Source organism: Macrobrachium rosenbergii, chromosome 48 (genome assembly GCF_040412425.1).
Source record: "Macrobrachium rosenbergii isolate ZJJX-2024 chromosome 48, ASM4041242v1, whole genome shotgun sequence".
Taxonomy (NCBI): domain Eukaryota; kingdom Metazoa; phylum Arthropoda; class Malacostraca; order Decapoda; family Palaemonidae; genus Macrobrachium; species Macrobrachium rosenbergii.
This window is the reverse complement of record NC_089788.1, coordinates 49,492,013-49,517,834: the sequence shown is the minus strand read 5'-3', so window position 1 is coordinate 49,517,834 and position 25,822 is coordinate 49,492,013. Positions and strand designations below refer to the sequence as shown.

At 43.6% G+C, this 25,822-nt stretch overlaps 1 protein-coding gene and 1 long non-coding RNA gene across 12 annotated transcripts in view; one reads left to right on the top strand and one right to left on the bottom strand.

The window, feature by feature from the left end:
* Positions 1-578: 578 nt before the first annotated feature.
* On the bottom strand, positions 579-10,310 carry LOC136831374 (uncharacterized). Its single transcript, XR_010850850.1, has 4 exons — positions 10,175-10,310; positions 1,085-1,151; positions 880-949; positions 579-662 (listed from the first exon to the last, which is right to left on the bottom strand). It is a non-coding gene; the product is annotated as an uncharacterized lncRNA (long non-coding RNA).
* The window catches only part of msl-3 (male-specific lethal 3), a 110,336-nt gene continuing 94,793 nt past the window's right edge, over positions 10,280-25,822 (top strand). For 2 of the 11 annotated variants that reach the window (XM_067091713.1, XM_067091712.1), the window contains exon 1: positions 14,947-15,104. In XM_067091713.1, coding sequence (XP_066947814.1) covers positions 15,102-15,104 — 3 coding nt within the window. In that variant the 5' untranslated portion in view covers positions 14,947-15,101. Of the gene's footprint in view, positions 10,377-14,563; positions 14,693-14,913; positions 15,105-15,536; positions 15,639-25,158; positions 25,346-25,822 lie in introns of those variants that run through there. The other 9 variants (XM_067091708.1, XM_067091703.1, XM_067091702.1 and 6 more) reach the window with 9 other exon arrangements.

Here is a 25,822-nt window from a genome sequence, read left to right as displayed (position 1 = left end):
CCAAAAACTCTGTGAAAAACATGGGCCAAACGAGCGAAATTCTAACGATGCAACCGACGGGCGGCAGGGAAGATCTGAGGAATAGGTGGAATGGTTACAGGTACCTGGGTAGAGGGCGCACAGGTGGTACACCTGACTACCCATCGGCGATTGCCGCGAGTTTTGAAATTCTGCCGCGCGTCAGGGACTTAAGCTATATATATAACTACCAGGTAAGTCAGATGTTTAAAAATTGCCAGTATTTCTGTAAGTCTGCTTGTATAAATATGGCATAGCTGTAACCCTGGCTTCATTCACCTTTTGAAAAATTATAGAAAGCCCTACCGAAACTTCAAGAAATAAATGAACTCTGACTAGCTGCTGTATTTATTACTACTATTATTATTATTATTATTATTATTATTATTATTATTATTATTATTATTTATTATTATTATTACAGGCAGTCACCCCGGTTTACGACGGTGGTTCCATTCTTGCGCTGCATTGTAAACCGAAAATCGTCGTAAACCAGAACGACAGCATACGACGCCAGAAAAATGTATAAAAATTTGAAACAAAAGTTATGAAAGCCTTACTTTTAATCTTCTGGGTATACTGCATGTTGTTTCTTGATGTTTTACCTACACTCTGATGTGATGTGTACCCAAAAACTGGTGGTTCTGGAATGTAAAATTTAGTACAAAGTACAGTACATAGTAGTGCACTGTACACTAGTAATTGTAAAGTCCTGTATGCAATAAAGTACAGTATAGATTACTGTACATATACTGTACAAGAGTAAAATACATTTTGTTATACAGTAACACAGGTGCACAGTACTATAACTTATACCAAAGAATGTATGAAAGATAAAAAAAAAAAAAGTGAATTCCTTACTTTTATTTTGGAAACCCCGTGATTCTTAACCCTGGAAAAATGTTGGTGTGGCCTCATGATTCAGGGGATTCTGGAATGTAAAAATTTAGTATTAGTGTACATATAATACTGTACAGTAGTCCTGCATGCAATAAAGTATAAATACAGTCAGTATTTTACAGTAGAATAAATGTATAAAAATTATAAAAAGTTAGGAATTCCTTACCTAATTTCAGTGATTGTCAAAGCTGTTACAACCGTTGGGGGAGATGGAGATTGTATGTGTGGGGAGCCTGCAATGATAAGGATAAAATTACTGCAGAGTACTGTATGTGTTACACTGTTCTGTATCAGTTCAGGTATTTCACAAACCTATGTTCAACAGGAGATGCTGGATAGTCTCCAGATGTGAAGTGCCATCACTACCACTGCCTGCTGAAACCTCTCAATGCACGGCTGGCACAGAAGGTTGTGCCATGGGGGAATCTCTCTCGGGACTACACAAAACAGAGCCAGCAGGTCCAGGAACCACTTGGCGTGTGGCGGAGTCAAATTGAAATTTGGAGTGATCACAGCCCTGATGATCACCTAACGAAACAAATCAGACAAAACAGAGGGGAAGGCGTAAGCCTCCAAAATTTCCCCAGGGTGCTGGATAAACGTCCTCCATAGCAACCCACAGTCCAGCACAAATGAGCCATACTCCAGTAACTTCTATCGTACTGGTTACAAGGTGATCATGATTGGGACTCCCATAACCGATCCTCTCTGCGATGTCTTGGTGTAAAGAACCTGTCACTATCACCAGGGTCTGGCAATTGAGCTTGTCTGCCACCACATTCCAAGAACCCTGGAATGGACTTGCTGACAGCTCCACTGAGTGTGCTACTGCCCACCCATGTACCTGCACTGTCAACCTGTGCGGCTGGAAGGAAACCAGTCCCCCTGCTTGATGACATATGCCACTACCATAGTGCTGTCGCTCGTCAACACCACGGAGTGCCTCACCACTTGGTCCTGAAACTCTCGCTGGTTTAAAAAAGTCACCTTAATTTTCAGGACACTGATGTGGAGGTGTCTGTCATTCTGGTCCCACATACCTGCAACCAACAGTTCTTCCAGGTGTACGCTCTATCCCTAGTAGAGCACTCTCAAAAACAAAAGTACCTCAGGAGGGGGAGTGCACAACAGCACCCCTAGAGAGAGGCTCCTGTCATCTAACTACCAAGCTAGCTAGCTCTCTTCACTTTCTCCAACAGATGAACTGGAGAGAAGGGCGGGTCCCTCCCCAGACACCCATCTACCTTCATCCTCTGCTAAAGGGTGTGGAGGTGAAGCCGCCCAAAGGCCCACACTCCACAAGGACAAGAGGTGACTCAGGACGACATGCCACTGCTGAGCAGGTTGTTCCTGCCAAGACAGGAACATCTGCATTGCCTCTCTGAACTTGCTGTTACGATAATCTAAAAGGAAGACCCTCACTGCTGCGGTGTCTATCAGCATGTCCAGAAACTTTACCTTCTGCTTGTGCATGAGATCCAACTTCTCAAGGTTGATCATTATACCCAAGTCATGACAAGAACTCGAGAAGCCGATCTCTGTCCAAGCAATTGCAGCAATGAGCTTGCCAGGACCAGCCAATCGCACCGGTACTTCCTTAGACATACTGGTGCAAACGAGCTCAATCAGAGATCAAAATGAACACTTGAGTGAACACATGGGGAGTGGTTACAAATCCAAAAGAAGTGCCTTGAACTAGAACACTGTCCCCTCCTCAAGAGTAAAGAGGAGGTACGGAGGACCAATGATAGGTATTGAACACATGCATCCCTCAAATACACCAAAAAGCAAGAAATCGCCTTCTCTGATGGAATCAAGAACCAAATGGATCATTCCATTTAGGAACAATTCTGGTGAAGAAACTGGTTCAGTGGGAACAGGGGTAGGTGACCTCCACAGCACCTTCCGGGAGCATTGCCTTCACCTCTTCCCACAAGGGAAAGGCCTTCCATGACCCGGGAACGAACATTTGGAACCGGACCGGACTCTAAAGGTAGCCAATACCCTATCTGATAGGGATCCGCTACCCATGCTTCCACTCCATGTTGCTGCTAAGCTTGCTCAAAGGCTCGACAGGCACCCACCCCCATCGACAGCAATCGAGGAGACACACTGCATCTCTGGTGTCCTCCATTTTCTACCAGGTTAGAAGAAGTCTGGGTACCTCTACAAGGGGTTGAGGAAGTCAGCGACTTCTCTGACCAAAGAGGAAGGGCCACCCTGACCCAAGGGTAAGCTGCAGTGCCATGCAAAGACCTGAAAGTCTTAGTCACTGCCTGATGAAGAAAATGAAGCCTATCCACCCTGGCACCTCCCCCCGTCCCTCTAGCAAAGAGGGAACCCACAAACCTAGAAGTCTGAAACAGCACAGCATCTTGCCCCCCGACAGGTTTGCTGTCTGGTGGAGAGGGGTAGATAGTATCACTACCTCCAAAGGTAACAGCTTCTTGAAGGCTGCATTCTCCCTAGGTGTACAGAAGCCCAAGGAAAAAACGATCTAGGCTAATGACAGGACCCAAATATCGATCTATGAGACTGACTGGAATGCTGCCCTGGCAGTCAATTCCAGTGCCGTTGCCTCCGCCTGGGAGAGGGAGACTCCCTCCGCACAGAGATGTTCTAATAACAAACTGGGACACAGAGGAGTCAGATCCCGGTCAACCTATTACACAGCAATGCTCTCTCTGAGAGAACCTGAAATTTCCTCTGGTAAGCTCAAGGCGAAGGAAGTTCCTTCATGAACGGCTGATCCATGGAGAATTCCCTTGCCCGGAACCAAGGAAACTCACCCACACCACAAACTCATCAGCAAGCCTAGCCCATGACAAGTCAAACGCATTCTGGCTGGGTTCCTTCGGGGTAGCCAGAAAGACTCAATGGTGAAAGCACATTGCAAGAAAAGATAATGCCTCTTCCTCAAGATCCTTAAAAATGTCTCTGCAACTTTGCAGGAGAGAGACACTCACCAGAGCCCCCTGGCGATCTCTTAATCGTTCGGGTGTATGTCCCGTCCCATCCGAGGACTGGACCAGGAACGTAGGCCTCTGTGTAACGGGCTGGGATGGGAGCAAGAACATTCCTGGTCACAAGCCCCTAACCTGTCCAGCTCCTGAGTCTCCCCAGAAAATATTCCAAGGAGGAAGGAAAAAGTGAGGGATGACGAGCAGCCTTGCCCTGCCCGCCGGTGACCAAAGTCCCAGCAGGTAAGAGAAGCTGAGCGGTCATCAACGCGCAGTGACGACATTCATTCAGGTTGGGGAGGCGGTCCCTGTCATGCGAATGTGATCATGGGCTGGCTTACAAGTGTACTCCAATCTCCTTAGAAGCTGAGGCCCACCATCCCTGAACCCCTGGGCTGCTCTCTCAAAGAATGGGAAGCAGGTGGGGGAGCACTTGCATGCTTTCTGTTTACCTTTTCTTGCTGGCTTATGCTGGCAGCTGGGACTGGGTTTGTAGACCAGGGACCTTTACCGACCCAGTAGACAGGCTACTGGGGTTGCTACTGGTACACCAGGAGTCTGAAGAACCCTGGGTAGTGGTAGCACCCGTGCAGTCAGCAACAAGAGCAGGGATACCACTAGCAAGAGACCAGGGCTGGTACCGATAGCCAGGGTAGGTGGCATGCCAGGGCCAGTACCAGTACACCGGGGGTCCAAAGAACCTTGGGCAGTGGTTGCAACCGAGTGCTGAACAACAGGAGCAGAGGTACTGCGGTACAGTACTGCTAACAAGAAAGTTCCTCGTTGGGCAAGACGGTAGAGTTGTCGGCTAGCACTCGCTAGGCCCGAGTTCGAGTCTCTGGCCGGCTAATGAGGAATTAGAGGAATTTATTTCTGGTGATAGAAATTCATTTCTCGGTATAATGTGGTTCAGATTCCACAATAAGCTGTAGGTCCCGGTGCTAGGTAACCAATTGGTTCTTAACCACGTAAAATAAGTCTAATCGTTCCAGCCAGCACTAGGAGAGCTCAGTGGTCTGGTAAAACTGAGGTATACTTAACTTTTAACAGCTAACAAGAGATTAGGCTTGGTACTGATTGCCTGAGTAGGTGGGCTACTGTGACTGGCACTAGTACACCAAGAGTCTGAAGAACCCCAGGTAGTGGCCTGGCCTGGTACCGGTAGCTGACAGCACTCAACGATGATGACTTCCTTCTCCTCTTCTTGATTTTGCCAAGCTCAGCCTTTGACAAAAGATTGTAGAGAGAACATCACCCAGAGATGATGTATACAGCAGCACCAAGAACACAATCATGATGCTGCATGAGGGGTTACCAAGGAAGTGGCAGTTCTATAGCTAGCAGACACTGTGGCCAGAAAGTCATCCCGGGCATGGTCGGAGCAGATAGCGGTAGGCCCTTCATAGTCTGAGTGATCAAAAAGTTCAAGACACTCGCTCTCCCAAGAGGCCTAGAGAGGCACATTACTCTCTAAGGTCCTCAGTCTTCACAACACCTGAAAAAGAAGTCAGGTTAGGTTGTGACTCATGTCATGGTGTGACATACAAAAATAAATGAGGATCAACCTCAAAACTGAGAGAAACCGAATACATGGCCTGTCCTTCTCTGGACAGCACCTAAACCCTGCTGTTTCCTCTCCAAAAGTGCTAAAATGATTTAGGTATTTGTATATATAACAATTGCACAAAAATATAAAAAAAAAAAACATAAAACAGAAACCAAATGACAGTCGGGGCTTTAACCCCCCCCCAAAACCGTTGGTAGTTAACAACCTTGTCTGAAAGTTAAACAGCCATTCCAGCTCACATCTGCAAGCTAAATCCTATGTAAAGACCAAAGGTTTGTATTTTGTAGAAACAATCAGGTTTTTGATTGGGGGAAAATATAAAATGAGTGAAATGACAAGGATGCATTCTAACATTCCCATGATAGCCTACTTCTGCAAATTCTGAGTCTGATTAAGGTAGGGTTTACTGGAAATTTGGTAAATTTTTACTGTAAACTATAACTGTTTTCTGGGGTTAAAAATACGGTTTTCCCATACTTGTGTGTTCTGAATGTTTCTGACATTCATTTTCTTGGTAAATTAGTAGGCAAGGCCTAGTTTTAGAGATACTGCCTCCCTCTTACTTCCTACAGTTATACACACCACAAGGATTGTGGGCTTGGGAAAATATAAAATACTGAATATACAGTACGTACAAGGTTTTATTCTACCATCCCCAAGATACTTTTGAAAGTTCTGATTGTAATTATTATAAGGTATACTGAAGGTTTTTAAAAAGACATCACACACTAAGCTAATAAAACCCTGGTAACCAACATTTTGTTGGTGGTGAGCCTTATGCAAATCTGGCACCCAAGGTTAGGTTAGATTAGATATGATTAATTTTAATTTAGAGTGTTCATAGCTTAGGTTAGGTGGTGGATCCAGGGATGCAAAGCCCTCCAAATGTGTTAAGGGCCAAGTGTCCTAACAAAGGTTATGTGGTGGGTCCAGGATGGTAAACCCTCAAGTTAGGTAAGGACCCAGGACCCTAGGATAGGTTGGGAGGTGTGGGACAAAGTTTCACAGCTAAATAATAACTTGGCACCCTGAGTTAGGTTAAATTATGGGAGTCCAGAGGGGCAGATCCCATGCCTACATAAGGACCTGGCACCCTAGATAGGTAGGGGAGTCTGGGGGGAGACAAAGCCCATCAGCTAGTTAAGTACCCAGTCCCTAGGTTGTTAGGTTAGGTTGAAGTGTCTGGGGTGGGGAGGGAAAGCAAAGTTTCTCAAACTAGGCAAGGACCCAGCTCCTCAGCTCAGGTCAGGTTAAATCCAACCTTCAATTTCACTTGTTTTAATCCAACCAAAAACCTCTCTTTCCCAATGTGGTCACCCAAACTGTAGGATACAAGAGGTCCTGTGACTCTAAAACTACTCATTGCTAATGAAATAGGTAAAACTACAGGGTAACTCTGCATGGACTATTACCTTGGAAACTTATTTTTCCTATACTTTTAGTGTTGCCAATGAAGGAGGTGGTGTTATTTATTGTTGATCAATTATTATTAACCTCATATCTACCCAACATGGTTGGGGACCCTTTGGGAATGTGGAGTTTTGGGTGGGGGAAATCGTTGGGAGAGAGACTGGACTGCCATGTCGTCGTTATGGAATGGTTCTGCACATGCGCAAGTCATTAGGGAGCCATATGTTCAAGAAGGGATTGGCTAAGGAAACCTATTATAAAAGGAACCAGGTAATTCTCTATGTTAGCTCCACACCTGTTTTTACCTTTTCAACTGGTTTTTTCTACACCTTTAGGGGTTCTGATACTGGCGGTACATCTGTTTGTTGTCGGTCAAATGGAATGTCCCTTTGCTGTATTTAGTACTGGCGGGGGGGTTACCCATACGTTAACAAGTTATTGCACTTGCTGGACGGGATATGAACCGTTCGAAACAGACGTACCCGTGCTGTCTTGTGAAGATCGCATATGGAAACCCGTTGTTGGATGGACTTCAGGGGTTAATTACAGGTTAATTACATTCGAGCACCAAAATTTAAAGGTAAATTCATAATTAGCAACCAAAAAACTATAGAAAAAGTTAAGTTAGAAGGCAGTCGCCGCCGCGGAGCTACTATATAGTTCTACCATGAACTATACTAACCTAACGTACCCTAAAATAACCTAACCTAGCAGGCCGTGTTACTTAGCTAGGGGGGGGGGTCCACCCACTGGACCCCATGTTGAAGGAAACTCCACTTATTACCAAAAGCTCCCCTATAACACAGTGCATGTGCAATAACAATCCAGGATGGCCAGCATACAACTTTTGCAGTTAATTACAGGCTAATTACAGTAAACCAACAAAAAATAATGGTAAATTGTTAATAAGCTGCCAAAATACAGTAGAACGAAGCAATAGCTCCACATGGGGTATTACTTTGGAAATTGATTTTTCCTACAGTATTTTGGCTTTTCATCAAGATTTTACTGTTATTTTTTGTCGGTCAATTGTAATTAACCTCAGAAGTTGTATGCTGGCAATCCTGGAATGCTACTGCACATGCACAGTGTTATAGGGGAGCTTTGGATAAAAAAAGGTTTCCTTCACAGGGAGGGGTCTGGGGGACAGAGCCCCCAACTAAGTAACACAGCCCTTACCCCCTGCTAGGTTAGGTTAGGTTAGTGTAGGGTAATTCTAAGCCGGCTGTCCGCAGTGAGCTAGACTATGGCAATTGATGTTTTTCTACATTATTTTACTTGCTTTACAAGAATTTAAAGTAATATTTTGTCGGCCGGCTGTAACTAAACTGTAATTGACCTCTGAAGACTACACAACTTGAATTACTTAACGCGGGGTAGGTCTAACCTGGCATTCCGCAGAGAGCCCACCACTCCCCTCCATAGCTAATACGGCAAAATTGTAACCAGTAAACATCCCTACGGTACATTAGGTTGGTATTTTTCAGGGTGTTTACTGGTTATAATTTTGCCGTATTGGCTATGGAGGGGGGGGGGCCTCACCGAGGAATGCCGGCTTAGATGTTACACTGTTGGTAGTGTAGTCTTTAAAGGTCAATTACAGTTTAGTTACAAAATATTACTTTAAATTCTTGTAAAGCAAGTAAAATAACGTAGGAAAACGTCAATTGCCATAGTCTAGCTCACCGCGGACAGCCGGCTTAGAATTACCTAGTGTAGTTCCTTTTATAATAGTTTTCCTTAACCAATCCCTTCTTAAACATATGGCTCCCTGATAACTTGTGCATGCGTGGAACCATTCCATAACAACACGACTGTCTGGTCTTTCTCCCGTTTCCAAAACCGTTCATTTCCAAAGGGTCCCCAACCATGTGGGGCAGATATGAGGTTAATAATAAATGACCAGTAATAAACAACACCACCTCCATCATCAGCAACACTAAAAGTTGCCTATAAGAAAAATAAATCTCCACAGTAATAGTCCTTACAAGGTTGATGCTTAGAAATACCCAAAATGCTAAAGAAAAAGGTAATTCTAAGCCGGCTGTCCGCTGTGAGCTAGACCATGGCATTTGACGTTTTCCTATGTTATTTTACTTGCTTTAAAAGAATTTAAAGTAATATTTTGTCGGCCGGCTGTAACTAAACCGTAATTGACCTTTGAAGACTACACTACTTGAATTACCTAACGTGGGGTAGGACTAATTAGGCATTCCGCAGCGAGCCCACCATCCCCCATCCATAGCTAATACGGCAAACTGTAACCAGTACATATCAGCACGGTACGTTAGGTTGGTATTTTTAGGGGTGTTACTGCTTACAATTTTGCAGTATTAGCTATGGAGTGGGGTGGGGGGCTCGCCGCGGAATGCCGGCTGGTAAAATTTTATAAGTTGCCAATATAAAATAATACCACGTAACCTAGGGGTGTTTACTGGTTACAATTATGCCAAATTAGCTATGGAGGGGGGTGGGGGACAGGTATTGTCTTACCTTACTTTGATGAGGGGGTCTTCTCAAAAATGTAGGTTACAATTTCATATCGTGTATTGGCAACTTGTAAACTAATACCTGCCGGCTTAGACCTACTCTGTCGGTAGTGTAGTCTTCAAAGGTCAATTACAGTTTAGCTACAGCCGGCCGACAAAATATTACTTTAAATTCTAGTAAAGCAAGTAAAATAACATAGGAAAATGTCAATTGCCATAGTCTAGCTCACCGCAGACAGCCGGCTTAGAATTACCAAGAAAAAGTCAATTTCCAAGGTAAGACCCGTGTGGAGCAACCCCACAGTTCTACTAAGAAATATAGCCTACTCCAGAAACATTCAAAGCACACATTGGCCTAAGAGATAGGAAAATCATATTTTCAACTCTAGCCCAATTAGCCTATTGTTTGAAGTAAATATTTGCCAAAAACTTTCAATATTGACATCTGGTAAAAAGTAATAACATACCTCACTCTTAAATCAAACAACCAAGACTCAACTCGACGGCAACAAAGCGCTGCAGGACCTTCTCACTCGATGGGGGCCAAGGAAAGGATCTTGGTCATGGAGGGTGGGAGGGGGCGATGAATCGCTTCTCAACCCCTTAAACAAGTTAACTACCTTGTTACCAAGTCTCAAAAGCCATTTCCAGTTCGCAATAAGGCAATAGTTTCCATTTCTGTAAGCACGAACCTATTGCATCGTTACTGATAAATAAAAAATTCAACCCGGAGTTCACTGGCCTAGGCCTAGTTAGTTGAATTTAGAGGGGAACCAGAAGGTGACGGCAAGATAATGAAACAACCTGGTGACACTGTTGTGCATACTCACGTTTCACGAATGAAAAATAACTATGTTCTTCCTCAGCTACGGAACTCTTCGCCGAAATTATATTTATGGCGTAGCTTTTTTTTTAAACAGTTTTTTCAATGACGGTCAAACGAAAGGTTATTAAGCGGCAGTGAAGCTCCTGGGTGTACTGTCCACCGTTGAGACCTTTCCTCTGTAAAGCTCTTGCCGTGTGCTTCTAGCTGTGGGTATTCCTTCTTTTGTTAACTTTAATCTTTTTCCTCACATATGAGGCAAGATTTCCTCTTTATTCTCAATATCAGTTTCATTGGATAAAAACTCCCCCAACTATTTAACGTGTGTCCTCTTTATAAGGTTTTTGTAGTTCTTTCTCCGCAATCTTCATGCCTGGCAAAATATATATAAGTACAGCAAATTGGTTCTACGGTTTCATTCGTTTTGCAGTTGACATTTCTTCGTGCATATTTATGACATTCAGCTTTCACGAATTAGTTCTTTTCATGGAAAAGATTACTGATATAAAAGTGTTGTATATTTGTTCTTTAATTTTTCCTTTCTATTTTTTGTATATTTATAAAGTCTTTTTTATTTCTTAACCCTTCTTCCCACTAATCATTACCCGGCTGTCTAGTTTGGGCGTGTGTAGCTATCTTTGTCACTTCCTTTATTTGTCTTGTATTCAGGTTTATGTCTTGCAAATACTTTATTACTAGTTTCCACAGGTTCCCTTCTTTTTCTTGATGCCCTTGGTTATCTTTTTCTTGTATACCCATGGTTACCTTTTTCAATATCTTTTTTCTAATTAGTAGACTATATTGTTATATACGCAGTTTGTTTTCATAGGTGCTCCTATCTCTCCCTTAAATGTAACAACAGCATACTTTTAGTGGCACCTAATATTTTCCAGTAGACCCCATTTTAAATACCTTGCAGCTTTTCAATTTCTAATTCAGCTAAATTCGTTACATTAGTTCTAGACTGAATGGAAGGAATTGTGATACCAATCCAAAATGTGTTTCCTGTTATTATTTTGTTACAGCTTTTTCTCTGTGCTTGAGTATGTTAGCTTTGATTTTTTTGTATTCATTTACTTCTTTTGCTCGTTGAATATATTATTCCTTTTACTATCCAGTTTGACTCAGTTTATATTGTCCACTACTCTGATTCCCTCTAAGTGCCCTGATTTGTCGTTCATGTTTTATATATATGTTAGACTGTTCCTTTTTATCTTTATTTATTTTTAATCCACATTTCTTCCCGGTTTTTGTTAAAAGATGGCCATTCTTTTTGTTCGACAAGTAGCAGTACTTTCCTAATGTTGCAGCGGCACAGTTGCATGTGTGTGGTGTATTTTTAGTTTTGGAAATTACGTTCGAATGTAATATCATTCATTTATTCTTCCTCGCCTTAAGATAGCATTTCTTCTTAATGTTTTTACCAAAAAAAATAAAAGAAAATTTGTTCTTTTCATATGGCTTTTGCAACGTAAGTTTCATTTCTTTCTGTCCTGTACCATTTTTACATAAAAGACTTAAGCAAACGAGCCCCCACCCCAACCCCCACCCCCACCCCCACCCCCACCCCCACCCCGTCAGTCAGGCTGTGATACTTGGGTTTGCTCAAGGGGTGAAGTTGGACTTTTTTATCTCATCTAGTCTCGCCTTAAAATTAAGATAACTCGTCTAAAAAGTTTTTAAAATATTTAGGTAAATTTTAAATGTGAAGATTAAAGAATGAATTTGTTGGTTTATAAATCTCCGTGGTCAAGAGTAAATGTTATTTTACTGAAGAATTTTTTCATATTCATACAAATTATTCGCATGGTAGCTAGAAACTTTAACCCGTGCATGAAGCAGACTTCACCCCTTCGCTGACGACGAAAATGTAAAATATTATGGCTAGAAGAATAGAGCTGCAAGGCTGAGAGCCTACAGCCGTTTGAAAGAAAAACACCGGCACTCATGGAACCGCTCTGCCTACCCATCAAGACAAAAACTTAAGTATACCTTAGTTTTACCAGACCACTGAGCTGATTAACAACTCTCCTAGGGCTGACCCGAAGGATTAGATTTATTTTACGTAGCTAAGAACCAATTGGTTACTTAGCAACGGGGCCTACAGCTTATTGTGGAATCCGAACCACATTATAGCGAGAAATGAATTTCTATCTACAGAAATAAATTCCTCTAACTCTTCATCAGCCAGCCGGGGAATCGAACTCCAGCCTAGCGAGTGCCAGTCCGCAGCTCTACCGACTAACCCAACGAAGATCTACCCATCAAGACAAGAATTATATATGTCTTGATGTTTCATGCAATTAATTACGGAAAACCAAGGTATATACGGAAGGTGTTAAAGAATTTTCAGTCGAGGACACTTGCAATACCGAAACATAGTACTGAGCTATTTTGAATGAAATAACTTAGATGCAAGTGCCGGCAGGCTACAGAGCCTTGAAAAATCTGCCCCCGAGTTGTTCATAATGTTGATTGGTACTAATACTGGTTGGCAGAAGTATGCTGGATATTAGTGCTGAGGAGAGGTATATACCATCCACTGTATAAGCTTCAGATTTAAATTATCATTACATTTAGGTTACCGCCATTAAAGATAAAGGTAATAAAGAAAATAAGCTCGAGGATCGTATTGGATCATTCTCAGTCTGGCTGCACTGATTAAGTGACTTGGAAAATAAAAGAAAATGTTAATATTCGTTGTAGTTACGTTAACTTGGAATGATAAGTGCTGACCGTGATGATTATCCTATGAATGTTCATAATCAGGTGAATAAAAACGACTGTGGCAGTATGTACCCACCGATGAAAAAGTACATGGCAATTAAGGGCAGATCTTATTTCCAGTAGAGGCTGGAACTAAAGAGAGAAAAGGTGCGTAGGGAAAGTGGCGTAGATTAAACGCCAAAGTTACACAGGAAGGAAGAATGGAAAACCGTAAAGAACAATTATTTGGTATGAAGGAGGAATACTGAATATCATAAGTGGGAGTGTTAGAGGAAAAAGGGTCTCTGGTGGCTTTAGCAATCAAGAAACAGCTGACAATTTTCTTAGAAACAAAACAGAAAATATATTTGGGAATTTTGTCCGAAGACCAATTTGGGTTATTGCTGAACCTGGCAGGAGTAACAGTAGATTATCAATGAAACCCTAGAGCATTTGAGAGATTACTTGTATGACAAAAAATAAGGTGCACAGATCAGAAAATCATAGTCACCTTATGAAACTTTAAGAAAAGGAGTAACTCAGGGTAGCGTGTTAGGTCTAGTTCCATTCTGTACTTGCATAATTATTTTGTCTGTCAGATGTAAAGTACAGACAAAGGATGAAGTTCAAGCCACTTGCAGAGGGTACTAATTAATTAAATAAGAATAAAAATAAATTTCTGTTGATAGATGTGATAATTAAGGTCAAGGAGCCTAGTGACATTCAGGTGATTATTAATGATTATTAACGCTGTAATATTTTAGTCCAAATAGCTGATCAAGTCTGTGACTTAGTTGTGCTGCTGGGATCAGTTTTTCCCAGTGCTGATACTTAATTCCATAAAGGTTGTTAGATATCATCTTCGGAATATTGCTTTTTAAAGAAATAGCTTAATCAGTAGAATACTACAACTCATACTCTAATTCACCTACGAAACAGTTTACGAAATTTCAAAATACAGTATACCAAACAGAGCTGCAAGACTAATGAAGGGAGTTACACCTTGAGATACGATGGCCTCTGCACTGTTTGAGTTATGCTGACTGCCAGTTAAAGTTAGAATAATACTGAAAATGTATTATGACACAAAGCTATCAAAACTGGATTTCTTAAGTATCTAAGAGATTTGATGTATATAACAGACGACGAATGTTGTCAACGCAAAAGAATTCAAGTAATATGGGACAAGATACACTTTGAATGTTGGTTTTAGAACCTCCAGTTTGCAACTATTAGACTAAAATAAACTCCCACGTGATATCATGAAGACAAGATATCAAGTCTTTCGAGAAGAAATGAGACTTCCTTATGTTCTGATTGTTTTGATAGTGGTCATTAGACAGTCAGTATGGAGCAAACCTCATGACTCTTCTAAACTTTCGATATATATGAACAGTAGATGACAAATCAGAGTGCAAGTCTTGCAAGGCACCTGAGACGCGGTTGAACGGATAAAGAAGTCTACAACAAGCAAATTCTTACTCTAAAGAATAATACCGATGCAAATGTAGTACTGTTTTTTTAATTTTGCCTTTCCAGGTGTTACATCATACAACTTCATTTACCATTATCCACTGTCTCTTTTTAATAACTTGCCTCTCATTTTTTCGCGTATCTGTGCCTGATACTTGCATATAGTTTATTATTGACGTCCATCAGGTAAGCGTCTACAACATCTTTTTTTTTACAGGAGGGTAGTTAGACGGGATCAAGCCGCCTTACGCCAGCACAGGCTCTTACTTTAAGGCTGTCTTAAAGTGGGGCCTGGTGTGGGCCTCCGGACTGTTCGTCCAACAGCGTTCGCGTTCTTTTTTCCCGGGTAAGGTGCCTCATGCATTGCAAGCATTTTCAACAGAAGTATTGATCTTGAAATAACGCAAGTATTTTTAAGGAATAATATAGAAATTAAACAAACAAATAAACATTTAATAATTTAATAATATATTAATAAAATATATTTATATATAAATAAAAGTTATTATACAATATATGATCTGTTTTTGCATAGTGAAATTGAAGAGTTTTGAGACTCAGTACTTATAAACACGTCATGGCCACTTAACCACCATCGCTTTCGAACTGTAAACAAATCTTGGATTCGAAAATCAAATTTGTTGTGAGAGTCAGCTGTAGTGCTGCACTTTTTTTTCTAGGTACCTTAGTTTTCCTCTTTCAGTGGGAATGTAGACCTATTTAAGCCATTATTGCGAAAACTTTCGGTGATATTAATGGTAAGATTAAGGGATAAACCCTAAATATAGTTTGTAGGCTAGCTGTCACTGATATTCTTACGTTGATATGATGATAATCATAGCCTTCCTATGTTTACGCTTGTGTAGCCTGTCACAAAACAGCATACAAACGCAGGGCTTGGTAATACTACGGCTCATTAATATTTTGCCAAATATTTGAACCATATAGCATATTTTTCTAACTGGTTATCTTTTCTAGTAGCCCCTTCATTTCTGACTAGTAGCCTATTGTTGGTGTAAAACTACAAATCACTCCTTGTTCCTACACGATATACAAACCCTTTGGTCTTTATTATAGGAATTACCATCAGCGTAGCAAGAACCGGCTGTTAAACTTTTAACAAGGTGGTATGTTAACTATGAAACAACCGGGTGGAAATCCCGCCCGCCCGATCGGCATTCGGCAGTGTCAGTTTACTTTCGGCCGCATTTGTGAATGGTTGTGCTTCACTGCCTTCTACCCTGCTTGCCGTTGCTTTCACCATGTTTCTATGGAACATTGCTTCTTTCCTGGTGGGATTGTTTCTTTTTGTTGTTTGAGTGAATTTATGTATTTATGTATTTGCCTGACATGGATCAGCAAACCCACGAGCCGAATGAGCCTTCAGAGTGTAAGCTGGTTACCATGCACAAATACCCTGGTACTGCAGATGAGGCATGTATCCATTATCACTCCTCTGTTGATATAGATCCTCATTTCCTCTGCATGTCGTACAGGGGATTTGAGTGTAACCCTGACTCTGCTTGTGAGGAGTGCTGTGACTGGACTCCAGAGCAATGAACAAAGTATTCGTTGAGGAGAAAGTATCGGAAGAATCTCCCCAAGTCATCATCTGAGGGTAATATGTCCCCGATGACTCACTTGGCAAGTAGTCCTTTGGATGCTTTCATTCTGCCAGTGAAACTTCCATCCCTTGCTGCCTCTCCTTCAGGAGAGGTTTCCCCTTCGTCATCTTCATTTGTCTTGTCAGGAGGAGATCGTCGTTGGGGAAGTGTAAGTCATGACAACCTCCCTGCGGTGGCCTCTGTTCGTTTTTGGAGGGAAAAAGAGTCTCCCTCAGTGCAAATGGAGGCGGCCCCCCACTTGACTGTTTCCAGGCGTGGAGGTGGAAGAGCTCCGGGTGACCTAGCAGTCTCTTGGTCTCCAAGGAGTTCCTTCAATGCAGGGCATTCTGAGTCACCTTTGAGCCACACATGCCCCTGCCCCCTCTCCTGTGACTCATGCCTCAGTGACAGTCACCACGTTGACTGTCACGATGACCACCGATTACTTAATGCCAATGGCGGTATGTATGCACCCCCCACTGATGACCCTGGCAGAAATGCACAAGGCCATTGCTCCTGTTGTGGCCTCCACAGTGCCCGTTCCTGCTCCCTGGTGTCTATTCTTGAGTCTTCCACCAACCTTGGGGAACAGATCCTTCACACCCTCTGGAAGAAGGCAAAGAAGTAGTCCAAGAAATCCAAGAAAAGATTGAGGAGAGTGTCATCTTCATCTTCATCTCCATCTCTGTCTGCTTCCGCTTCCTCCCCTCTTTCTTCCAAAGCCCACAAGTGGAGGAAGAAGGAGGTTGCTTCTCCCTCCCAGAAGAAGCCCCACACTGGATCTTCCAAAGGGGCGTTCTCTCTCCCTGAGAGAGAGAGAGGGGGATTACCCGCTGGCTCTCCCCAGTCTTCGCTCTCGGGGACTGCTTCACGAGGCTCTTCAAGACCCGCTGATTTGGGAGCCAAGGGTGCTTGGACCTCTGAGGAGATCCAAGCACCCTGCACTTCTGCTTGGAGCTCTGTCTCTAAACATAATACTGTGCCTGCCTCTACTCGAATCTCCCTGGACTTTTGAGCAGAGAGGTCTTCCGCGGAACCTTCGTGCACCGTGGAAGCTTCGAGTAGTTGGCTGGTATCTCAGTTGGGATATCTTTGCATGAAGGAGTCCCGACATTCATTCAGTGTTGCTTCGGGATCGACCACAGTACCTGGTTGGAATGACATAGTCCCATATCGGGATCGTTCTGACTCTGTTCCCGTCCATGTGGATCAATCGCTGTCATTGCCAGTTTTCATGTATGCTGTGGCACTGCTTCTGGCGTATCTGTGGTCCATCTGCTCCTGTTTCCTGTGTTATGCTCCTGTTGACTCGATGACAGTCTCTGGGTGGCTCTTTCTGGTCTCCTGCCACAGCCGTCCTGATCGTTCCTGTCGCTGATGGTGACTATCATGTGAGGTTCCTGTGCGTTGCTGTAGCTCCTGCCTTCCAAACTGCTTCTGTAGCTCCTGCATCAGCTGTCCTGATCGTGCTTGCTGCTTCTCCTGGTGGTCATGTCCTGGGCTGCTTCCATTGTGATCCTGCCTGGCTGCCCTGGAGGTTACGATGTTTCGTGTCCACCATCCTGTAGAAGATGTCGGAGTCAAGGTGAAGGGAGTCACCCTGTGGAAGTAGCCGCCATCTTTTTCAACTTATCTTCGATTCATCTTCTGCTGCCTCTTCCCTTCCTCTCCCGAGGTTCGAAAGGGTCACAGGAACCGGATAGACCTCCGTCGGCCGAAGGAGAGGAAGGCTGCTTCTTTCCCCTTGATGCCCTTGGATGTCTAGGGACTACCTCCTTCTGAGGAGGCAGTGGGTCTCTCATTGGCTCTTCCCAACCTTTGGGTTAGGGAACCAATTCGCATACCCCAGGGTTTTGTGCTTCGGGAGCCGCGAATGCTCAGACCTCAGTTTGCGATCCCATTCCCAGTCCTAGAGGTTCTGCCTCTAAGACGGGGGCTGCTTCGGGCGCTCGTTTGCAAGCCTCTTCGCATCCTCGAGATTCTGTGGAATATCGAGTATCCCAGTCTGGCCTGGAGAGTACTCTCCCGACCCCAGTTTGGGAGCAGTGCAAGAGAAAGGGCTGAGGCACCTAGGTCTCTCAGCTCTTCCTGCCAGCACTCCCCAAGTGCTTACCAGTGCTTGGTCGGGTTCCCAGTCCGGTGTCTCGATCCTATTGGTTCGAAACACCAGAAGAAGCAGGGAAGAGACTCCCTTCAGGAGTCCTGTGGGACTTCTAAGAGACTGACTCTCCTCTGGGAGACAAGTTTCTCTTGTTGGCTCTTCCTGCCCTCAGGCAGGAACCGATTCACATTCTCCTCTGGGGTCTCACATTTCGGGGGCTGCGAGAGCACGGCCTCAAGAGACCGCGCCCTCATTGCCAATCTTAGAAGTCTGCGTCTAAGACTGGTTCTATGCCTGGCTCTTTTCGATTTTTTTGAGTCGTAGGTCACTCGAATTCTATGAATCACAAGCGCTCTCCTGACGAGAGGCACAGGACGAGAGAAAGTGCTGAGACACCCAGGTGTCTGGGTGCCGAGACACCAGGTGTCTCGATGCTGCCCGCCAGGTGCTTCGGTTGCTTGGCTGGGTTTCATCCTTGTGTCTTGAACCTTAGGGTTCGAGCATGCAGGATTGCAGACAGAATTCCCCTTTAAACCTTCTTCTTGAGGGGCCTCAGTCTTGAAGGAGTTTAGAGTTCGGGAAACTAGCAATAGTTCACCGCAGATGAGTTCCGCCCTGTCCAGTTCCGATTATGTTTGCGCGATCAGCTCAGCTTGCTCGCCCCACCCAGCCCATGGTTACGTTCGACGTTCGCAAGACTGGCTCGGCTTGCCCCACATGCCACTCAGTCTGTGTCGCATTCGCATGATCAGTTCGGTTTGGCGCAACTCAGCTCGTTCCCACGGTTTTCCCGAATCAGGTTGTCGGCTCTGTTCGGCTGAACTTTCTGCTCTTCCCAGGAAAGCTCTTTGCCACAGCACAAGTGTCCTTCTTCCCCCATGTGGCAGTAATCTCCTTCGGTTGATTATTGCTCATGGTCCGCCTCTCCTGCTGGTCTTACTGGCAGGACAGGTAGGGGTACTCTTTCTCCTCACCAGTTCTCTTTTCTTCCTGGTTGTTCTGAGAGGTGTGAGACGAACAGAGAGAGCTCCGACAAATTTGTCTTCAGAGTTTGGCTGCCTGGCGTGCTTTGGGTGTCAGTCCCCCAATTGTCTTGTAGTACAACCAGGTAGCCGAGGAAGGTTTCTTGGGATCTGTCAAGGTCTTGCTCCTAGGAGAGAGGTACAGGAGTTTCACAGTTTGGAAGCAGTGAGGGTCTTCCTCTTCAAGTTGTGATTGCCCTTGTTTTTTGGAGAACTTCGCACCGATTTGTCAGTGTGAGGATCCCCAGGACAGGACCGCAGCTCCCCAATGAATAATCTTCATCACTTGCAACCCTTGCAGCTCCCAAGGGGCCAAGAATTTCGAGGGCCCACTGCGGTCCTTGCTTGCGAGAGAAGCTTGGTGTCTTGACCTGAATGAACTCCTTGTTCGAAGAAAAGTATTCATCTGGTCGAGCATTCTCGACCAGATGAATACTTTTCTTCGAACAAGGAGTTCATTCAGGTCAAGACACCAAGCTTCTCCCCTGCCTCAACAGAGTATGAATTCCTCTTGCCTCAGAGGGTCTTGCCGACTGCAGGTTGTTCTGACTCTGCTTCACCCGGACTGGGTTCTCTCTCTCTCTCTCTCTCTCTCTCTCTCTCTCTCTCTTCTCTCTTGCTGTCTCTCTCTCTCTCTGCTTCTCCTTGCTGTGAAGGGTATTCTCTTCCGTAACGAGAGGCAGCGATCTTGGAGGGCACCTGCTGGTTTCCACCAGGCAGTCTCCTGATGGATCCACGATCCTTCACTTTTAGGCTTTCTCTCCTCGGATGCGACCGTTCCTGGAAAGAACCCTGCCTTCTGGAGACTGGTCCTAATTCGGATCTCCAGTTTCGTAAGTCCCAAGTTGGCCCGACCCTTAGGATCGAACCTTTACTTGGTTCTGCCTTTCTCTTTCAGAGATTTGCCAGATACCACGGTAGTCAAGGTTCATACCAGGGCACTGCCTTGTCCTTTGGCCAATGGACAAGACCTTTGGGTCTTAGTCATCTCGGCTCGACCGTGAGTTCAAGCCAGCCCCCCTCAACTCCTAAGAAGTCCCAGGCTTCGGAAGATCGCAGAACACATAGCCCTCTTCTTCCCTTCTGGGAAAGTGTGCATAACTGTGTCTCCTTCCACCCTCTTTTCCATAAGGGATAGGGCAGAAGGGAAGAGAGAAAGAAGTATTGACCGGGCAGAAGTTCTCCTACTGCAGATGCCTGGATGAAATGATACCTATCGAGTCTTTGGAGCTGGCAGTGACATTGCTGAGACCTGGGAATGGATTCCTTCAGGAAAAGTATCTATTTCCCCTGGGTCTCGGCAATCCTTTTCATCAAACTTCCATCCCGCCTCCTCTCCTGTGCTCCTGATCCAGGAAATGCCAGCCTGGCTAGAGCTAATCATCTTGGTACCCTGTTATCTTGCAGAAGCATCCCCATGGTGGAGAATGAAGGTCTGCTTCCATTCCTCCATCCTTCTTTCCTCTTCAAAATATGAGGAAAGAGTTATGCTAATGCTTGATTAAAGGAACCTTCGAATATGCTTGCATAGTCCCTCACATCTACTTCCAGATTCACCGATCGAGGAATAAGCGCACACCTGTAAGACTTTGTCTTGAAGGTGTGACCAAGATGATTAGTACCTTCTCATCAACATCCTGGACTCAGGGCAGCCTTTTGGCCTTCCGAGAATTCAGGATGAGTTTTGTGACACTCGGTGGTTTCATTGGACAACAAAACCACAGTAGTGGCATTCATCGAAAAACAGGATGGAATTGTTTTTTCCTCCTGTCGACATTTGCAGGTACTCGAGTGTTCTATAGCGCACTCAATAGCTCAGTTAGCCAGATGCATTCCCGGTGGAGATGTATTGGTAGGCGAACTTGGCCTCAGGTTTGAGTGTTGGGTACGGAACATGCTCTTCACTCTTTTTCGCACCGTACTTGTCTGTTTTGCTAGGGGTTCACAAGCATTGCTCACCCTGAGTTACAGACAAATGCTGGAAGACTGCCTTTCGGCCGACCTGATAGGTCTGCATCCAAGGCATCGAGAAGAGTTCTGCTTGACCCAACCTCCTGTAACAGCTACCCAAGAAGCGGTTCTTCAGGCAGAACATCCCTGTGTGTTCAGGAGTGGGAGACCTTCCAGCTTCCCTTGCAAGCATAGGCTTTCTCAGCGAGCGGCAACGGATATTGCTGGATATCTCTTAAAGTCCTCTGCAACAGTGTCCCAGGGACTGGATCCTTCTTCGCTGGTGGGTGTCGTTGACAGAACTTCTTCTCGGGTCAGAGTCGCTCTTCAAGTCTGGACTTCCTCGTCTTCTCCGCCGAGGGTTGCTTCTCTCCCTTTCATTTGTGAAGAACATAGGCCCTTGCGACCTAGTCTTCTATCTGAAGTTGCCTCTCCTCAGTCGATGTTTAGCTACAGATGAGAAGCTTCTTTGGTCTTGCTGTCCCAGGGAACTGTTCCCTGGGTGACATGTGACTCTCGTTTAGGGTTCCTGTCCCGTGCTCTGCACACACCCTTACGAGAGTCATCGGATAGAGGTGTGCCCTCTTAGGACCATCTCTCATCTTGCTCCAACCTTGGCGTAGAAGATGGAAGAACTGGTGAAGGGGATCAATATCTTGACTCCTTCTCAGATATCGTAAGTGAACTCCGAATCCACCGGCATCTATTGTTGGGTTCGAGTCCTTCTTGTTCCCCTTCTCCTTGGACTTTGTGTCAATGATCCAGATCAATCGTTACTGTGCCCTATTAGGGAGCTGTGGTACTTTCCAAAAATGCTCGACATTCTTAACCTGGATGTCGTCGACATTTTTGCTAGTACTATCTCTCCCAAGGAAGAAGTGTCTAAGGACACATCTTTCTTCCTGGCTTCATGAAGCGATCGAAGGAGGTACTTGGCAGCTGGTGACGACGATACCGGCACTTTCCACCCGAGAGCTCACGAAATCATTGGCTTGGTCCATCCCTCGCATTCCGAAAGTCTGTTGGTCTGGAAGCAAGACGTGGCCTCATAGACCACACTCGTGTCTTCCTGTGGTCTTGCCCACAAGCCCTTGGAACTTTTATTCCTTAGCCCTGTGGTGGATACTCAACAAGTTGTGTTTTCTTACTCAGCTCCTTCAAGAGAACTAGTAGCATCTCGCCTAAGGTGTTGGTTCTGGAAGGAGAAGGATATCGAGAGTGACTGGCCCCTCTTCCTCCTCCTTCCCCGTCCTCCTACTTCTCCTCCTTCGGGATGAGAATAGGACTCGAACCAATACTTGCTGGATCTGATTCTGATACAGTAAGACTACGCATCAAGCACACGTTCTATTTTTCTTCTAGAATCATAGAAGCAATTCCGTTCCTTCCTCTAGCAAGGGGAGGAAGGAGAGACTGGCAATAAGGGAACCCTATATCAGCTTTTCCTTATTGCCTCCGACTCTAGATTCTTCCCAGCCTATTTTGTATAAGTTACGTTTCCTCACTCATACGAAAAGGTCCAGTATCTGACATTTGATCTTGCAGTTCCTGCACTCCAATCAATATGTCGAGGCATGGTACTCCTCCTCGCTCTTTCAACCAGGAGGAGTAGCCCAGGTGTGCAGAACTCCAGTCAGTTCAGGAGACTCACTCAGATTCCTCCCTCCAACCAGTGAGTCTTCCTAATGTAAAGGACCGATGGTTTGTATATCGCGTCGGAACAAATCTCAGTTTTTTAAAGTAAACTGTATTTTTCCTAACTATACAAACCTGAGGTCCTTTACATTACATATTATGCCGACCTCATGCTACCCCTCAATCTGAACCTGGACCGAAAGGCAAAATATTAATATTCATAACTCATATGAATATTAATATTTTGTGCCATACTATTTGGATGGATTTAGCGGGCTAGATGTTCATATCACTTCAATGATCGATAAATGACTTATGATAACTGTAGCTGAGCACAGGAAAGAGGGGGATCAGTCTGCCTTGAGACTTGATGGGGGAATGTATTGCCCCTTTCTATTCCATGATGTCTTTTTATATATTTGCTCATAAATATACCCAGGGATTCCTGTTGGTTTTAGTTCTTACCTTTTATGATAGTGTGTCAGCTATAATTGTAATTTTGCAAAGAAAAGTGCAAAGAGATGTTAGAAAAAATATGTATCCCTCACAAAAAGTTACTGCATCTCCCCCTCTCAGTTAATCTTATAAATATTTTACAACAAATATACTCAGAATTTGTTCTTATCTGTTATGTTATTGTGTGAGCTGTAATTATAATTTTACAAAATAAAAGTAAAATAAATCATTAGAAAAAACATGTATAACTTGGTAAAATTAGCATATCTTTACAAGTGCCTTGTAAAAGAGGCCCCACTCAGTGTTGTAAATAATCACTTTCAACTTCCCGTACAGGTAGGGAAAATCTTTTAAAAAAATTTTTTCATACACCTTGTGCATTTGCATATCTTCCTCTTTCCACTGATGTTTTTTTTTCTTAAATTGGCCACCCATAAAGTTTGCCCAGTCTGGGGGTGTTTAATATATATTTAGCCTGTCCCTAGGGTTAGGAGAGTACCACAAAGTTTGAACTAACCTGGATCATTACCAATGAAGGCTTTGAGGGATGAGATTGAGAAATTCTCCAATCTCTCATCAGGAACTGAAGGCTTCTGAGCCTTCGCCATGAACTTGGAAACAAATAAGAATAAGATTCTCAACCCTTCAAATGGTGGACTTGATAAAAAAAGGGGATGAACCTCCCTTACATGCTCTGCCAAAGATGAGGCTAGCAGAAAAACATTCTCTCTGAGGATGAACCAGGTAACTACAGGTCTGTCAGCCTGACTTTTGTTCCTGGGGAGATACTAGAATACAGGCAGTCCCTGGTTTACGACGGGTCTGGCTTATGATATTCCAAGGCTACGACGCTTTTCAGATATATTCATCAGAAATTATTTCCCGGTTTACGACGTATGTTCCGGGGTTACGACACTTACGATGCCGATCCAACGGAAGAAATATGGCTTCAAAACGGCAGAATAATAAAAATTTGGAGTTTTTTTTTTTTATGAAAAACTCAATAAAAATGCACTTTACATCGTTTTCAATGCACCAAAAGCATTACAAGTAAGATTTTCTTTGGACTTTTGACGATTTTCGATGATTTTTCGGTTTACGATGCAGTGTAGGAAAGGAACCCCCATCATAAACCGGGGCCTGTAGATAACATGATAAGAAATTTAGTATCTAGGGGAAATTTGATTTTAGATGGCCAGCATAGATTTCATAATGGAAGATAATGCTGAATCAATGTTTTAAACTTCCTCCATACCATGTTTAATACCTATGATAAAAGTAGCACAATAGATATACTCTGTTGGGATTTATAGTAAGAGTTTGACAAGGTGAAACATATTTAAGGAATCAACATGTTTATGCACAGCATCAGTAAATGAATACATTTACATAAATGATAAAAGAAAAAAAAAAAAGAATAAACTGACATCAGAGCTGTATATTACAATGACACTTGGGACGAAATTTTTTTTAGGTATGTTAAAAATAAAACTTAAAATAAAACATCAAGTAATACTGTAAGAGATATGAAGTAAATACGGTAATAAAAGACAGAAAAGCATATTGTAGTTGAAATGTACCGTGAGCTTTCATTGCAATGAAGAATACTTAAAGCAAAAACCTTATAAAGGTTCATGCAGGATGATTTCAAAACAGGGAAGATTTCCCTCTTTGCAGAATGGCCACTAGTTATTAATTCTGAACCTCACATATCTTTGCTGGTTTGTATATTCAGAGCTATTTATGGTCCTGAAAAATGTACATATCACTTGCTAATCATACACATTCAGCTATGCATGAAAGTAGTTTAGTTTTAATGTGCACATTTGAACAGAGTTCTGTCATAGTGGGAGGTGCACAAGTATTGTGTTTAGGTTCAAATTCATGCAAAGTTTTTTGGTTTTAATTATTTCTTTACACTAGCTCTAACTCTCTTGTCTCTTGGGACTTTATGATGTACAGTATTTCTAGTTATGCTAGAATGGTAAGGTTTGTTGCAAGTTTTCCACAAGGCATTCTGATAATTTTTTTTTTTTTTTCACAGGAATTAACTGACCGGTATGGTGTCAACGCGAGGAGTCAAAGTAAAGTTTTCTGAGGGTGAGCGTGTGCTTTGCTACGAACCTGACCCTACTAAAGCCAAAGTTTTGTATGATTCCAAAGTTCTGGAAGTAGTTTACAACAAAGATAATAAGGGTCGCAAACAAGTTGAATACCTCATCCATTTCCAGGTAAGCATCCTAAGCTAGGCACTGAGGTGTAGTCTGTCAGTCACTTATGATACACTGACATGTAATTTTCAACAATATTTAGCTTGTTATTTTGACCATTCATGGTACTGCTTTGCAATTTTTGAACATACTACAATAAAGTACGGTACATGCAGTCCCCAGTTATCGGCGGGCTCGGCTATCGGCGATCTGGTTTTACGGCGCTTGTGTAGCCACAAAAATCGGCAGTTTTTTTGCAGAAAATGACCGTTTCCCGCTTATTGGTGCCGACAATTGGGTATTGGTGCTGATACATGCCTAGCAGAGGCACCAATAACTGAAAATCGCCGAAAAAGCCCCAAAAATTGCCAATTTGCGGTTATCGTCACGCCGTCAGAACGGAGTCCCCGCCGATAACCGGGGACTGCCTGTATATAAATATTCTGGTGTCAAGTAACACTAGAATGAATTATAGCACGAATGTAGCTTTACAGACAA